At 62.7% G+C, this 15509-nt stretch overlaps 2 protein-coding genes across 2 annotated transcripts; one reads left to right on the forward strand and one right to left on the reverse strand.

The window, feature by feature from the left end:
• Positions 1–961: 961 nt before the first annotated feature.
• On the reverse strand, positions 962–2624 carry PDRG1 (p53 and DNA damage regulated 1). Its single transcript, XM_034067014.1, has 5 exons — positions 2464–2624; positions 2310–2385; positions 2151–2225; positions 1613–1693; positions 962–1337 (listed from the first exon to the last, which is right to left on the reverse strand). Exons 1-5 carry the CDS (start codon positions 2545–2547, stop codon positions 1255–1257), a joined length of 399 nt encoding a protein of 132 aa, XP_033922905.1. The 5' UTR covers positions 2548–2624; the 3' UTR covers positions 962–1254.
• Positions 2625–6380: 3756 nt separating this feature from the next.
• Positions 6381–12150, forward strand: XKR7 (XK related 7). The gene is made up of 3 exons (XM_034067103.1): positions 6381–6811; positions 10908–11107; positions 11198–12150. The coding sequence occupies exons 1-3, from the start codon at positions 6381–6383 to the stop codon at positions 12148–12150; spliced, it is 1584 nt and encodes a 527-aa protein (XP_033922994.1).
• Positions 12151–15509: the final 3359 nt, after the last annotated feature.

Consider the following 15509-nt stretch of genomic DNA (forward strand, 5'->3'; position numbering starts at 1 on the left):
GGGTTAGCTACAGGGTGCTGAAGCAGATCAAGCAATGGTAGCTGGGGTGTAAAGAAATCCCACCTCAGATTTAAGGAGTTGGAAACAGGGTGGGTTTTGGAACCTGTAAATTGGAGCATGTGTGGAATGGATGAGGCTGCTGAGTGAAGGTGCCTCTGAGCTCTGAGGTGGAAGGTGCTCAGGGAGCCAGGAGAGATGCTGGTGCTGGGGTTTAAAGCCCTGGACTGAGTGCAGAGGGGAAGCGAGCAGAGGGTCAGGCCCAGCTCTGTGCTGCACCACTGAGGTTTGGCAGAATGGGTGAGCTCCCTTGAGAGCTGCAGAGAGCAGGACAATGACTGTTTGAAGCCTTTACATTCTATCCAGAAACACCTTCACTTCAAAAGCTTCAGTGCTTGCCCTTGTCCAGACACTTGTCTGTACACAGCAAAACACCAAACCCTCTGTAGCCTTGAAATCATTACTAGTGATTTCTAAATCTTGTTATGGTCTGACCCAAGTTGTTCTGGGGTTCAAGCTCAGGCTGAAGGGGGTGGTCTAAAGACAAACTAAAACCTTTGAAGATACTCCTACTGGTTGAATCAATTGTCTGTTTACTACAGGGCTGGCTCAGGACTGGTCCTCAGCTCTCCTCAAGCTGCTTTTTTAAATATACGTGTTTTATCCCTCATTTCTTTGGTCCTTTGCCTTCCAACTGAACAGCAGAACACATTTTCCCAGTGAGACTAAAAGGATGCTGCCTCCTCCCACTGCATCTTCAGAGATTCCTGACGTGTTTCAGATGTACAGCTTGGCTTTGTTTTAGTACCACAGGCACACACAACTCCTCCTCTGTGCTGCAGGCGTGCTGTGGATTCCCAATTCCTCCTACTCCTGTTCCCAACATGACAATGAGCCAGCTCTGAGCCTGGCTCCAGAAGCACTCGCATTAAAACCCAACAAGAAGCACACACAGTCAGCAATGTCCCACTGCTCTGGCTTTAATAATCCCCCTTCCACCCCAGCCACAGGTGACTGCCCAGAGCTGTGTCCCAGCCCATGCCTGGCAGTGGGAAGGAGCAGGAAAAGGTTTGTGATCCAAGGAAGCTGCAGCCTCGTAGGTGAGAAACCAACCAGTCCCCAACCGTGGCTACAGGGGCCTCACCTGAGGCAGGCTCCAAGCACACAGATCTCCTCCAGCAAACCCCCATAGGATGTTGTGGTGTGAGCTGCAGAGGTGACAGCCCGAGTACACCCGGTGACAATGGCAAGGCCACTTCAGCCCTCCAGGATGCGATTGATCAGCTTCATTTCCTCAGCACTCATGGGGTTCAGGTTAAATCCCTTCAGCTCAGGTTTACCTGGGAAGGACACATGGAAAGATCAAGCCTTTGCAACAGAACCAGTGCAGCAATCCCTGCTGGGCTCCTGAGGGCTGCGGGGAGGGCAGGGGCAGCCCTGGCAGCTGGTGTGGGGTTATCCTGGTTGATGGCTCTGCACCGGTGCTGTTGGAGCAGGGAAGGAACTGCAAAGCCAGTGGGAACGTGGCTGCAGGAGCACACTGAGCTCAGGCGGTTCTGGACCCTCCTGACATGTGGCATCTGATGCTGAGAAGGTTCCAGAACACGAGCGTTACCTTGGGCTTCATAGAGGCGGTTCACCTTCACACGCAGCTCCTTGCGGAGGTTGTTTATCTCCTCATCCAGATGCTCCTGGTCTGAGACAATCACCAAGGGGTTTGGGATGGAAGGGACCTTAAAGCTCCTCCAGCTCCAACCCCTGCCACAGGCAGGGACCCCTTCCACTGGAGCAGCTGCTCCAAGCCCCTGTGTCCAACCTGGCCTTGAGCACTGCCAGGGATGGGGCAGCCACAGCTTCTCTGGGCACCCTGTGCCAGCGCCTCAGCACCCTCACAGGGAACAGCTTCTGCCTCAGAGCTCAGCTCAGTCTCCCCTCGGTCAGGTTCAAGCCATTCCCCTTGTCCCAAGCCCCTCTCCAGGGGCACAAATGGGATGGGGGGAGGAGAGCTCTGCGCTGGAGGCTGAGCCGGGAGAGCCAGGACCGGCCCCAGTGTGGTCGGGGGGGTCCTGAGCACAGAATGGGGCTGAGCCCCGTTACCCATTACCGTACCCATTACCCATTACCGTACCCGTTACCGTTACCCATTACCGTACCCTTCTGCAGCATGTCCCGGGTCTTTGCCACGGGCAGCTCGATGAACATGCTCCCGAAGCACACCATGGCCTTGCCTGCGGAGACGGACGGGAACGGCCTCGGTCAGCGCGGCCGCTCCGGGCCGGGGCTCCGGGCGGCACCGGCGAACGCGGCCTCACCATCGGGTTCCGGGCTCTTGTGCAGCGCCCGCAGGGCCTCGCGGTTCCGGTTCCGCTTCACGTCCAGGTCCACGATCTGCACCGGGAGAGATGCTGCTGCGGATACCGGCACCGGAGCCCCCGCCGGGCCGGACCGTACCGTACCGTACCGTACCTGCTGCCGCGCCGCCAGCACGTCCTCCGCCAGCTCCTCCACCTCGGTCAGGTACCGCAGCACGAAGGCCGGGTCCCGGGCCATGGCCGGCGGCGGGGCCGGCTCCGCTCCGTGCCCGGTACCGGTGGGGTCCGGGTACGGGCCGTGTCCGTTGCCGCCCGGGTCCGTCCCGCAGCCGCAGCCGCAGCGCCGGGTTCCGCGCACGAACGGTCCGGGTGGCAGCGCGCCCCCTGCCGGTCACCCCCGGTGGGAAACCCACGGGAGAACGGGAACACCGGGACCCGGCACCAGCCCCACGGAACGGGGGGGGCTCGGGGCCCAGCCCCACAGCTCTCAGCGGGGCCCCACGGGTGCGGGTGGTTCACTCTATAGGCAGAAGCTGTTCCCTGTGAGGGTGCTGAGGCGCTGGCACAGGGTGCCCAGAGAAGCTGTGGCTGCCCCATCCCTGGCAGTGCTCAAGGCCAGGTTGGACACAGGGGCTTGGAGCAGCTGCTCCAGTGGAAGGGGTCCCTGCCCTGGCAGGGGTTGGAGCTGGAGGAGCTTTAAGGTCCCTTCCAACCCAAACCATTCCATGATTTATACCATGCCAGAACCCATCCCCACCTCCCCTCTCCCCAGCGTGGCGCCGGTGCTGGGCAGATGGGCTTTTAGAGTAGGGGGTGGCCTCTCTGTCCCCTTCTTCTCCCCAGGAGGCAATAACCAGCGCTAAAAGCAGGGGGTGATGAGCTCGGGTTGCCTCTGGTGCAGCTGAGCTGCGGCCCCAGGGAGGGACACGGCTGCGGCCCCGGCTGCATCAGGTTCCTGCCCATGGGAAGGGGAAATGCTGCCCCTCGGAACAGGCTCTGTGCCCTTCCTCCCTCCCAGCCCGTGGGCAGCAGGAGGTGGACAAAAGGGGGGTCAGGAACTGCAGCCCCAATGGCAGGGACTGGGGTTTCAGTATCCCATGTCCCGAAGCAGCTCCACCTGGGAATGCTGTTGTGAGAGCTGCTTCACCTCTCTGGGCCCTCAGAGCCCTGAGGCCAGGGTGGAGGGCACTGCACAGCACCAGTCCCACCAGCTCCCCTCTGCTCCGGGCACACTGCTCAGCACGAGGGTGCTGGTGCTCAGAACCACCTCTTGGGTTACCAAAAGCAGCCCTGAGCCTGGTGCTGCTGCTCTCTCAGCATCACGGGGTGATGGTGACGGTGACACTGTTTGTTCCACGTTGATGGTGGAGGAAAGGCCGGTCTTGGCGTGGGGCTTTTGTAGGAGGGAGCCCCAGTGACACCGAGCATGGGCTGGAGGAGAGGAGAACCAGCAGTGATAGGGACACAGCAGGGCCTGTTGGATCCATGGGACTCAGCTTGGTGAGGAGCTCCCCAAGGGCACAAGGTGACCCCAGTGCTGCCAGACACCACACAGGGACCACAGGGGATGGGGAAGGAGGGAGTGAGGCAGCACTTGTCACTGCACTTGTGTGGGCAAATAACCTCTTAAGGGAGATTACCAGGTGGGAATATTACCTCCCGAATCCCATCAGGTTGTTTGTTGCAGTTAACTGGGGAGATCTCCTGATCCGCATGCATGGAGACCAGGCACTCCCAGGGCAGCAGTGGCAGTGAGCCTCCAGCCCGGGACGGAGTCATTCATGCTCTTGGTTGGAGCTTATCCTGATGTGAGGCAGTGGGATCGGGGCTGGAGCCAACACTGGAAAATGCTCCTTTTTCAGTGGGGATGTCTGGTTGGAGATCTGCAGCCTGGATCCATCCTGTGTCCCAGGGCTGGCTCCCATGGCATCCCAGCAGGATGGGGGCACCGGGCCACCTGCATGGTGGGATGCAGGACCTGGATCTGCTTTTCTCCTGCAGCCTCACACCACAGCATCCATCATGGGGTGATTTCCTTCTGCAGGCCCAAAGGCAGCATCTGGTCCTTGCTGCTTTGGTGGGATGGGAGGAGAAGAGCCTGATGATTCTCATGCTGATTGCTGGGACCCACCTGGACCTGGAGCTGCATTTCCCACCTGGGAACACAGACCAGTGGCATAAAGCTCTGTGGGCAGTGAAAGCTGCAGACACAGGTAGGATTTGGCTCCAGAACTGGAGGTGGTGCTTGGGAAGTGTGTCCTGTCTGGGTGGTGGCCTTCCCCTTTGGTGGGCTGGAGACCTCCTGTCACCACATCCACCAGCAGCTCTTGTTATGCAGAGAGACTGGGAGGATGGAGGGCTTTCAAAGTCAATGTGGGAGGGATGGGATGGGGACAGGGATTGGGATGGGATGAGGATGGAGACAGAGATGTCTTGGGGTTAGGACAGGGACTGGAATGGAATGGTGACAGTGATGGGGATGGAGATGGGGACAAGGATTGGGTTGTAAAGGTGATAGGGATGGGGACAGGATGGGGGCAAGATCTCTCCTCCTGGAGCTGGGACAGGCCTTCTGCTTGGGAGCTGGACTCAGCCCAGGGACCAGAGGTCTGTGAGGGCCAGATGCACCTTGATGTGCCCTGCTGGGGACCAGCAGTCGGGGACCAGCCACCCACCCACTGCTGAGGGCTGCTCTGCTTCACTCTGTACTTTGCTGTGGGAAGATAAGGTTTGGTTTCAGCCTGTTCCTTTCTCTCCCTTGCAGCACTCTTATGTATGCAGCTAGAACCCCTCCCTGCCTGCTGGCAGCTGCACAGGAAGCTTCGGGGCTGTTTATGGGGTTTTTTTCTCTCTCATTCTGCCATGTGGCTGCTGGGGCCTGTTCATAGAGCAGACTTCAAACCACTGTCCTTGTGTTGCCAGGCTGTGGATCTTTAACGCTGTTTCAGAGGGGGCATTTCAGGATCACTGAAGGAAGGTGGGTCCATCTCTCCCTGGTTTCCAGGTCCACTGGTGCTGTGCCCACTATTGCAGAAGCACCAGTTCTGCTCTGTTGCCCAACCAGGGCAGAGATAGGGATTGAGGAGCTCTGGCCAGCAGTGCCCATCCTCCAAAGGGGCCCAGGCTCCTGGAAGGCTCCATTCCTCAGGCTCTGGGATGCTGGAAGCATCCCCTCCCCCAGGCAGGCATTTCTCGAGGGGATCTGTCAGGAGCAGCTCAAGGTTAGGTATTTAAGTCGCATTACCCATGCTAATACATGCAGCACAGTGAGAGCCTCACCGAGGGCCTGACTGCTCCCTTGTGCCGACTGACACCTTCCCCTGTGCTCCCTCAGCTTTGTGCAGCAGGATCCAGGCTTAGCCTACGTTTGGAAGTTGGCTGTTTCCTGGGATATAACATCCTCCCCTCAGTGTGTGCTGCCGTGTGCTCACTGTGGGCCAGGCTCTGGCCATGCATGAGGTTCCTCCACGGGCACACAGAGCTTTGGGGGCTGAAATGCAGCAAGACAGAGCCTGTCCATGGGGATGATATACTGCAAAGGAGCCAAAAGCTCTTCCCCTCCCAGCAGTGCTGGAATGCCAGCCCAGAGCTGCTTCACGTGGGTACCAGCCCCTCGTGCTGCCCACTGGGCACCCCACTTGTGATGGGCAACAAAGGAGGAGAGGTGCTGGGGCAAAGCCAAGGAGCAGGGCAGCGCTTGGGCTCATGTGCACCCAGACCCCGATCCATTGGGTGACCTTGGCACTTCACCGGCTTGTGCATTGCCTCTGGGGTCCTCCCCAGGGCTGGGCTGCTCCTGCAGAGCTCGGGTCCAGCGCACAGCTCCCGTGGGGTCCCTCGGGCAGGAGCCGGTGCCCTGCGGCTCTGTCCCTGCCCCGGGTACCGGAGCCACCCTTGTCAGCCCCGGGGGACCGGCTCCGGTTCCCGTTCCGTGCGGGGCGGCGCCCGCCGGCACCGAGCGCTCCCCGGGGCCCGGCGGCGGGGCGGGCGCTGCCGGGGCGGACCCGTCGGTGCCGTCCTCCCTCCGGAAGTCTCTCCCGCTGCCTCCTTTCTCCTCCTCTCCCCCACAACATGGCCGCGAAGTCGGACGGCGGCGGCGGCCCGGCCGTGCTGCTGGAGAGCCCGGGGGGCGGCGGAGGGCGGCGGGACGGGAGCGCGGCCCCCCCGGCGCGCCGGTACCGGCTGCGGGACGGGTGCTGGGTGCTCTGCGCCCTCCTCGTCTGCTTCGCGGACGGAGCCTCGGACCTGTGGCTGGCGGCTCATTACTACGTGCAGGGTCAGCGGTGGTGGTTCGGGCTCACGCTGCTCTTCGTGCTGCTGCCCTCGCTCGTGGTGCAGCTGCTCAGCTTCAGGTGGTTCGTCTACGACTTCGCCGCCGGCAGCACCAAGGACAGCGCCGGCAGCACCAAGGACAGCGCCCGCGGCCCCCGCGGCTGCTGCCGCCTCTGCGTCTGGGTGCTGCAGGGCCTCATCCACCTCCTGCAGCTGGGGCAGGTCTGGAGGTACGGGGGTGCAGGGCTGTGGGGGTACAGGGTGGGTATGGGGGTGCTGCAGGGCCTCATCCACCTCCTGCAGCTGGGACAGGTCTGGGATCGTGGAGCCGGGCAGGGCTGCAGGCAGTGGTGGGGTGCAGCAGGGAGCAGTGAGTAGGGGTTGGCAGGGAGGGGGTGTGGATGCTGAGGTGCAGCCCATGCATGTGGGGTGTGCTCGGGGATCGACCCCTCTGCATGCACAGCAGGATGGGTGCTGGGGAGAGCCCCAGGACAGCCCCAGCAGAGCCCTGCTGTGGGTGCGGGTGGGCAGGAGCTGTGGGTGCAGGTGAGGAGGTGCTGGTTGTGCAGGGCCTGGAGAAGGCAGCTCTGGGCAGTGAAGCAGGCACCAGGAGGCCCTTTCCCTGTATCCCTGCAGCCCCTCCAAGCAGAGCTGGGGGTTTGCTGGCACCTTCCTTGTGCCATGGAGCCCTGCTCCCCCCATCCCTGCTGAGCTCCATCCTGGGGTGCTGGGGAAGAGCCGTGGCCCCCATTGAGCTGCTTCCCAGGGTTGGTGCTGGGAGAGGAGTGGAGACAATGGCAAATTCCGGGAACAATGCACGGAGCAGGCAGGGCTCAGCTCAGGTTTCCATGCTGTTTCCCCTCCAAGGCTCCTCCACTTCCCATTGTTGCCTGCATGCGTTGCTTCATCCACTGCTTCTCCCGGGATGCTCCAGGATGTCCAACTTTGCTTCACAGTGCAGTAAGCACAGTGCTGGGGGGGCTCCTGCCCCTTCCCTCACCAACAGCTGCTGCCCATCCACATGACAGCCCTCGGGGTGTGTGTGGGGCAGGATGGGTGCAGACTGGTGAGGGAGGGGACAGGAGCCTGCCTGCAGCGGCCTTGCCCCCAGCACCCTGCAGGCAATGGCCTGATCCTGGCTGGAGCCGGGGCTGGGCTGGGGCTGGGTCTTTGCTCCCGGTGGTGTCAGCCACGCTCTCCTGATCTGCTGCACCACGGAGCCTCTTAAGCCAATTAAAGCGGTAACTCAGCACTGACCCTCCAGGACATGTTGGTCTCAAGCTGCAGCTGAGGCTCTTCCTAAACCCGGGATTTGGGATTAGCTCGGGTGAGCAGTTAAATGCAGTTCGCTAAACCCATTAGTGAGGCTGGATCCGGTGCAGGTGGATGTGGCAGTTAAGGAAGTGTTGACTGAACACTGTATGTGAAGGGAAGGCTCTTCCCTGGCCAAACACCTCCCCCTTCCCCACTTCCCTGCCTCAGCAGGGCTCACCCCCCCCAAATCCACCGCGTGTGCCTCCCACATGGGTCCCCCCCTGCCCCTCTGCTCTGCTGCTGGCTCAGTCACTCGCTGGGGTCTCTAGGGCTGGACCGAGCCTGTGGCTGAGCACCCTGGTGCACATTGGGGTGCAGGGATGGTGGCATCTGGGGCTTTCCTTGGCCCGTGGGGCTCTCCCTGATGACCTGACTTGGGGGGATGTGTGGGGATTAAAATGGCTGCAACAGGGAAGCAATCTCCTTGTTTAAATAAAAGATTAAGGGCTGATATCCCAAATTGCCTTCTAGGAAAATCACGCTCTGTGGACTCAGGGGTCCCACATCCTGCTCCATCTGAGGCCAATGAGTAGTGGATTAGGTGATAACCAGAGCTGGGCTTTTCTCCTTGCACTTCTGTTTGTTCAAACGCTTTTAAACTGGGAGCTGGTGGCACATGGGGACATTGGTGACACCCCCATCGCTGGTGGGGCTCTGGCAAACCCAGCACCCATCAGCACCCAGCACCTTCCCAGTGCAGGGGTTTGCCTGGGTTGCTCTGTGCCCCACAGAGCAGGGAGCAATCAGCTCTGTGAGCCCCACGCTCTGCTCCTGCCTCATCAGCAGCTCTTTGAAAGTGAAATGAGTCCCCCCGTGATTGATTCTGTGTTTCCCACCATGCGCAGGGCTGGGGAGCACCCGCCTGCGCTGTCAGCACAGGGATGTCTCTCTGGGCTGAAACCCCACGGGGTGATCCCATGCATCACAAACAGGAACCAAGGCTTCATTCTGATGTGTGGATGGGAGATGGAGCCTTGGGTTAATGAGATCTGTGGAGCTGATGGGCAGATGGGGGGAGCGGAGCCCTCGCTGGAGGCTGGGGGAGGCTGCAGGTCACTTGTTGAGGGGCCGGGGATGTTGTGGGGTCTGCATGCAGAAGACAGTAGGGTCACAGCTGATGAGCCCAGTTAGTGAGGCTGATTGCAGGGAGAGGGTGAGGTCACTGGTGCCTGGGCCCATTCATGAGTGACCAGCAGTGATGCCCCACAGCATCCCAGGCTCTGTGTTGCTTCTCCCATTGTGTTTTCCCTAAGCTGTGCCCCCCATCCCTCCTCTGTCCCTGGTTCCCCCTGCCAGTGAATGGGATTCTCTCCCTGCGGGACTGGTGAGGAGGGGGAGCTGGAGGATACCAGGGTGCAAACCTGTGCCAGGAGCTGAGCAGCTGCAGCCTCCCCCTCCGAGCAGTGAGGGACAGGCAGCAGCAGAGCCCAAAATCATCTGCTCCCCCCGAGGAGGAGGTTAAAGGCTGGTCTGGCTCCTGCAGCCATCGGCACCCGCTGCAATGGGGCAGAGCTACTGAAACCCTGTTATGTGATGACAGCAACATCCTGCCTGGCCACCGGCTCTCGGGGGAGCTGTAGGGGATGGAGCAGATGGTGATGGGGCTGCTGACACCCTGCAGGACCACCGAGGACCACGGGAGCCCTGTGGGACCAGGATGCTCCCCCTGCCCTCCCATGGCTGCAGTGGGGTGTTCCCAGCTGATGGCCCCCGCTGTGGTCTTGGGGCTGTCCCTGCAGCAGGAGCAGGGCTGGCTCCTGCTCCTTCCGCTGACGGATGAGCTGAAAGTGCTGGGATCAGGGTTTCTCCTGCACTCCAGGATAATGGATTTGGCTGGCAGCGCTTCTGGAGCTGATGGAGAGGCTGTCGCTCTGTGCGAGGGTTTTATGGGGCTGGGAGAAGCTTTATGGCCTGACATCCTCCTGCTTCAGCTTCCTGCCTTCCCGTGGTGCCGGCAGGGCTGTGGGGATGTCCTGCCCCCCCCCGGCCGTGCCCCTCCGGCAGTGCCCGCATCCATCCCTGTGCCATGGGGAGGGGTCCCCGGTGGCGGTGACTCATCCGGTGCGTTCGGTGCCACACACACCTCCAGTGACCCCTGCCCACGACCAGATGGCCACGGGCAGTGTGTGCCTGTGCCCATGGCACTGCCAAGAGCCGAGGCCGCGCCGGCACCGGCACCCGGTGCTTCCCACCGGCAGCACTGCAGGACCAGCTGGTGCCTCTGTGCTGGCTGGGACAGGGGATGTGGGGGGGTAATCTGTGCCATGGGACCAAAATATCCCCTTTGGGAAGCAGCCGGATGTGGTGTTGGGCTGGGGCACCCCGAGTCCATGGGTGGCTGGAGAGCGGGGCCAGGATCCCTGACCTGTGGGTGAAGCCAGACCCTGCATGGGGGGCACTGCAGGAGGGCAGCACCCAGAGGTGGTGGCTGGATGAGCCCCGGGTGCTGAGCTGGTTGTGCATGAGCTGCTCCTTCTTGGCATCTCGGGGTGGGACAGGGACCTGCGTTCAGCTCTGGGGCAGCAGCACAAGGGGGACGTGGACCTGCTTGAGTGGGTCCAAAGGAGGCCATGGAGCTGCTGCGAGGGCTGGAGCAGCTCTGCTCTGGAGCCAGGCTGAGAGAGCTGGGCTGGGGCAGCCTGGACAAGAGAAGGCTCCTGAAGGGGAGACCTGAGAGCAGCTCCAGTGCCTAAAGGGGCTGCAGGAAAGCTGGAGAGGGGCTTGGGACAAGGGATGTAGGGATGGGACAAGGGAAATGGCTTGAACCTGACAGAGGTTGAGAGTTGGGCACTGGAAGAGTTGTTAAGGTCCCTTCTAACCCAAAACATTCTACAGAAGGGTTATGCTCTGCAGCCCCCTTGCATCCTGGGTGTGTGGGGCTTCCTGTGGCCCAGCTCATGTGGGAAGTGCTGCTGGGTGTGCTTGGCAGCAGTCACTGGGCATGGCTGGCACGGGCAGGGGCTGAGCTCATCTGCCTGTGCACTGGGGGCTCATCTCCCTCCTGCCCCACAGGTACCTCCGCACGCTGTACCTGGGGCTGCAGAGCCGCTGGCAGGCCGAGCACCGACGCCGGCACTTCTACTGGCGCATGATGTTCGAGAGCGCGGACATCAACATGCTGAGGCTGCTGGAGACCTTCCTGAAGAGCGCACCCCAGCTGGTGCTGCAGCTCAGCATCATGGTGCAGCAGAACGACATCGCGCCCCTGCAGGGTAAGGGGCACGGTGCATGTGGCAGGGGATGGGGTGGCTGGAGAGGGGACCTGGGGCTGCTGCAGCTCTCACTGCCCCTTCCCCACGCAGGGTTCTCAGCCTCGGCCTCACTCCTGTCCCTGGCGTGGATGATTGCCTCCTACCAGAAGGTGCTGCGGGACTCGCGGGAGGACAAGATGCCCATGTCCTACAAGGGGGCTGTGGTGCAGATCCTGTGGCACCTCTTCACCATCGCCGCCCGCGCCATCGCCTTCGCCCTCTTCGCCTCCGTGTTCCAGCTCTACTTCGGCATCTTCATCGTCACCCACTGGTGCATCATGACCTTCTGGATCATCCAGGGCGAGACGGACTTCTGCATGTCCAAGTGGGAGGAGATCATCTACAACATGGTGGTGGGCATCATCTACATCTTCTGCTGGTTCAACGTCAAGGAGGGCCGGAGCCGCTACCGAATGGGCATCTACTACATCATCACGCTGTCGGAGAATGCCGCCCTCACCATCCTCTGGTTCCTCTACTACGACCGCGAGACCACCTCCGACTTCAACGCCTTAATCCTCGTCTGCGTGGTCAGCTCCAGCTTCGCCCTCGGCATCTTCTTCATGTTCATCTACTACTGCCTCTTGCACCCCAACGGCCCCATCTTCAGCTCCAGCAGTGGGGGCTGCATCTTCCGGCAGCAGCCGGCCCCGGTGCCGGGGTCCCCGGCGGACGCCGTCACCAGCCCCCCCCGCTCGCTGCCGCGGACTACAGGGGGGGAGCGGGAGGGGGCACCGGGGGATCGGGACAGTTGTGTGCCCGTGTTCCAGGTGAGACCCTGTGCCCCCCCGGCGCCGGCCGCCCGCGCCCCGCGGACAGAGGGGCCTGTCATCCGCATTGACCTGCCCAGGAAGAAGTACCCGGCCTGGGATGCCCATTTCATCGACCGGCGCCTGCGGAAAACCATCCTGGCGCTGGAGTACGCGTCCCCCAGCACCCCCCGCCTGCAGTACCGCACCCCCGGAGCCCCGCAGGAGGTGCTGGAGTACGAGACCACCGTGTAGGGCTGTGGGGCAGGGGCCGCCGGTGCCGTCCCCATCACCCTGCGGCTCCGCAGCCCTTTGCCTTTCTGTGGGGCTTGCGGGCGCTGCCGAGCGCCCCTCGGGAAGGGGCCGGGGGGGTCTCTTGGTGCTATCCCTGCCCTGCGCCGCCCTCCCGCAGCCGAGACCCTCGTTCCACCCCATGGCTCCCCCCGGGGCTCGTCCTTGCCAAATACCTCACCGGTGCCTGAGCCCCAGGGGGGGGGCTGCGGCCCCGTGGTGCTCACGTTTCCATGGTGCGGGATGGGGGCCGGGGGCACCGCGGGATGGGGGCCAGAAGCTGTGAGGGGCTTGGGGTTCGGTGGGGCACAGGGTGACCCAGGGGGGCAGCATGTGGGGACACGGCTGCCTGCATCACAGCAGCGCCATGGGGCTGGAGTGTGGCTGAACCGGGGTGTGTGTGGGGCTCGTCACCCCCATGGAGCTGGGGTAGGGGACAGCCGGGGTCCGGCCAGCCCCTCCATGTCCCCTTCTTGCCCCAGGGGAGCCCCTTTATCTCCACTCTTGCACCCCTGGCTCAGGGTTGAGCCATGTCCCCAGCCCCACAGGTCCTGGCTGTGCTGTGGGTGCAGATCCTGTCCTGGGGTCCTCTTGTAGGACCCTGCTTCACCTGGACCCCATTATCCCTCCTGTCCCCACGGGAACCACTTCATCTCATCGGGTTTGTTTTCACCTCAATGGTGACATTTTGTGTGACATTTTCTACCTCCACTGCAGCCAGGGGCAGGGTCTGGCACCACTGAGGGGGCACATGGGGCCAGCGGCATTCCAGGGGCTCCCCAAAGTGGGATTCACCCCCAGATGTTCTCCCCTCCCGGGTTCAGCATCTCTGTCCACCCAGGAGTGTTTCCATTCAACCCTCCATCAGCATCAGCCCCTCCAGCTCCCCTGCCTGCTCCTGCCTCCTCCTGCCTGCCCCTGCCTGCTCCGGGCTCGGGGCTGCCCCGGTCTCCGGGTCTGAATGTGTCCCTGGTCCGGATCCATTGGTGTGAGCCCACCCAAAGGGCTGAATGTACTCCATGTCCCCGGGGCCAGGCACGTCCCAAGGGGGTGCATGTGTGTGTGTACATGTGTGTGTGTGCATGTGTGTGTGTACATGTGTGTGTGCATGTGTGTGTGTGCATGTGTGTGTACATGTGTGTGTGTGTATGTGTGAACGTGTACCTGTGTGTGTGCATGTGTGTGTGTGCATGTGTGTGTGTGTACACACGTGTGCAGGGGCTGCAGGGGTTTGCAGGGCTGCGATGCTGCCGGACCCCCATAGCCCTTTGCCCCCCACTCCCACGGCCCCTGTGCCTTCCCTGTGTCCCCTGTGCCCCCCACCACAGCCACGTAGGGGCCCGGCCACCGGCTGCCCCATGCCAAGCCCTGCCATGGGATGGGATGAGGAGCGGCACAAGGGACCATCCTTGGGGAGGGCTGGATTATGGGGTCTGCCCTTGGGAACGGCTCTGGTTGCTCCCCATCCCCGGGACACGGCGGAGCGCGGGGCCGGTGTCATCACGTTGTTTTTCTTTCCCATTTCTGTAGCTGGAAGGCCGGGGGGGGGGGGGGGGGGGGGGGGGGCAGAGGGCAGGGCCGGCGCTGGGGACACTGGTGCTAACTGGTGCTAACTGGAAGCCTCGGAATCCCTTTGGGAGGAGGGGGCAGCACTTGGCTGGGGCCGGGCTCCCCGTGGGCTGCACCCCTCCTTCACCACCGGTGTCAGACAGCGGCCGCGGTGGGTGCTGACGGTGCCAGGGGCAGCTTTAGGGGGGGCTCATTTCCTCAGGGAAGGTCGGGGGCAGCAGCCGGGGGATCCGAGCTGGGGCCGGGGCTCGTCCCTGCAGTCCCTGCGCATGGGGACCGGGTGCCAGCATAGGGGGGGCTCCTCTGAGCTCCCCCTGCCCCTCTCCCTGTCCCCCCAAGAGCAGAGAGAAGCCACCGGTCGAGTCAATCCGCACCCCCCCCATGCCCTGGGGCTTGCGCAGACCCTGGGCACAGAGGGACACTTTTCTATGCACTCAAGCCACGGTACCCTCAGCCCTGGGCTGCTCCGGGCTGGGGTCTCAGCAGCAGCGAGCCCCAGGGCTCAGCCTGTGCCGCAGGGGAAGCCAAACCCAGCGCCCCGGGACCACGGTGAGGGGCAGGACCTGGGGCCGAGCTGGGTGCTACGGGATGGGGCAGCTCTGGGGGTGCTGAGCTCCCGCTGGGGATGGGGGTCCTGGTCCCTGGGGGTGTCCCTGGGGCCACCCCAGCTTCAGGGAGCAGGGAGAGTTTTGGGATGGGGCCCTCGGTCTGGGTTTGCCCCCGGTCAGGATCGCTGGATCCCGGTGGGGGCTGTCGGGGGGTGTCGGCCGCATCCCTGTGCCCCCCCCCGCCGGGACCCACGGCCGCTGTCACGTACTGTAAATACTCAGTGTGCCACCTTGTGCTGTGGAGCCGGCGCAGGCAGGGGCGAGGGGAGGCCGGGGCCGGACCGAGACTTTTTGTACACCACAAACTTTTTGTATATTTTTAATTTTGCTGCAACATGAGAAATTAAACTCATTTCAATAACTGCTGCCTGCGGCTCCGTCCTTGCCGCAGCCCCGGCCCGGTGCCGGCAGCACGGCTGGATGCTGGCTCCGGGGTGCTCGGGATGCTGGGCATGGAGCAGGGTGGCTGCGGTGGCTCCGGGGGTGCTCTGGGGCATGGAGCAGGATGGCTGCAGTGTTGCTGTGTGCTCGGTGCCGGTGCCTCCGGCCGGCAGTGAAGGGGTGCATGGGCAGGATGCTGGGCAGGAAGCCGCTGGATGTGGCTGCTGCCGGATCAACCTCCTCCCTGCCGGAGGCCTTGGGCAGCCCCCAGACCCACGGTGGGGTCGGAACCCATGGGTGCCCGTGGGGATGGGGAGCTGGGTGCAGTTGAGCAGGATCCTGCTGGTGCCATTCCCTGTGTCATGGCCCCATGGGCAGCACAAGGAAGCAGCAGTGAGTGCCGGGAGCCCCCAGATCTGCCCAAGATGTGGCTGATGTGGGGCCATGGGGCAGCAGAACCAGGCCCAAGCCCAGGGGGGAGCCCTGCACCAGTGAGGGGCAGGGGCTGCTCTGCTGCAGGGTCCCACCAGCAACCCCAGCCCCAAACCCAGGCCTGGCACCTGCTCTGGTCCCATCCAGCCCACTTCAGTCCCTGCTGCTGACCAAATCCCAGCCCACTCCCAGAACAAATCCCATCCCTGGTCCCAACCCGTGTTCCAGCCCAGCACCAGCCCAAGCCCCTGCTCCAGTCCCATGCAGCCTCCTTGGGCCCGTTTCTGCTCAAGTACCAGCATAGTCCCAATCCTGGTCCAAGTCCTGGTCCCA

This window comes from Melopsittacus undulatus, chromosome 10 (assembly GCF_012275295.1).
Source record: "Melopsittacus undulatus isolate bMelUnd1 chromosome 10, bMelUnd1.mat.Z, whole genome shotgun sequence".
NCBI classification, from domain to species: domain Eukaryota; kingdom Metazoa; phylum Chordata; class Aves; order Psittaciformes; family Psittaculidae; genus Melopsittacus; species Melopsittacus undulatus.

Coding starts and splice junctions, on each gene's coding strand:
- PDRG1 (XM_034067014.1), bottom strand. CDS start 2,547: ATGGCCCGGGACCCGGCCTTCGTGCTGCGGTACCTGACCGAGGTGGAG. Junction 2,226..2,309: donor CAAGAGCCCGGAACCCGATG/GTGAGGCCGCGT, acceptor CCGTCTCCGCAG/GCAAGGCCATGGTGTGCTTC. Junction 1,338..1,612: donor CCGCCTCTATGAAGCCCAAG/GTAACGCTCGTG, acceptor TGTCCTTCCCAG/GTAAACCTGAGCTGAAGGGA.
- XKR7 (XM_034067103.1), top strand. CDS start 6,381: ATGGCCGCGAAGTCGGACGGCGGCGGCGGCCCGGCCGTGCTGCTGGAG. Junction 6,812..10,907: donor CAGCTGGGGCAGGTCTGGAG/GTACGGGGGTGC, acceptor CCTGCCCCACAG/GTACCTCCGCACGCTGTACC. Junction 11,108..11,197: donor CGACATCGCGCCCCTGCAGG/GTAAGGGGCACG, acceptor TTCCCCACGCAG/GGTTCTCAGCCTCGGCCTCA.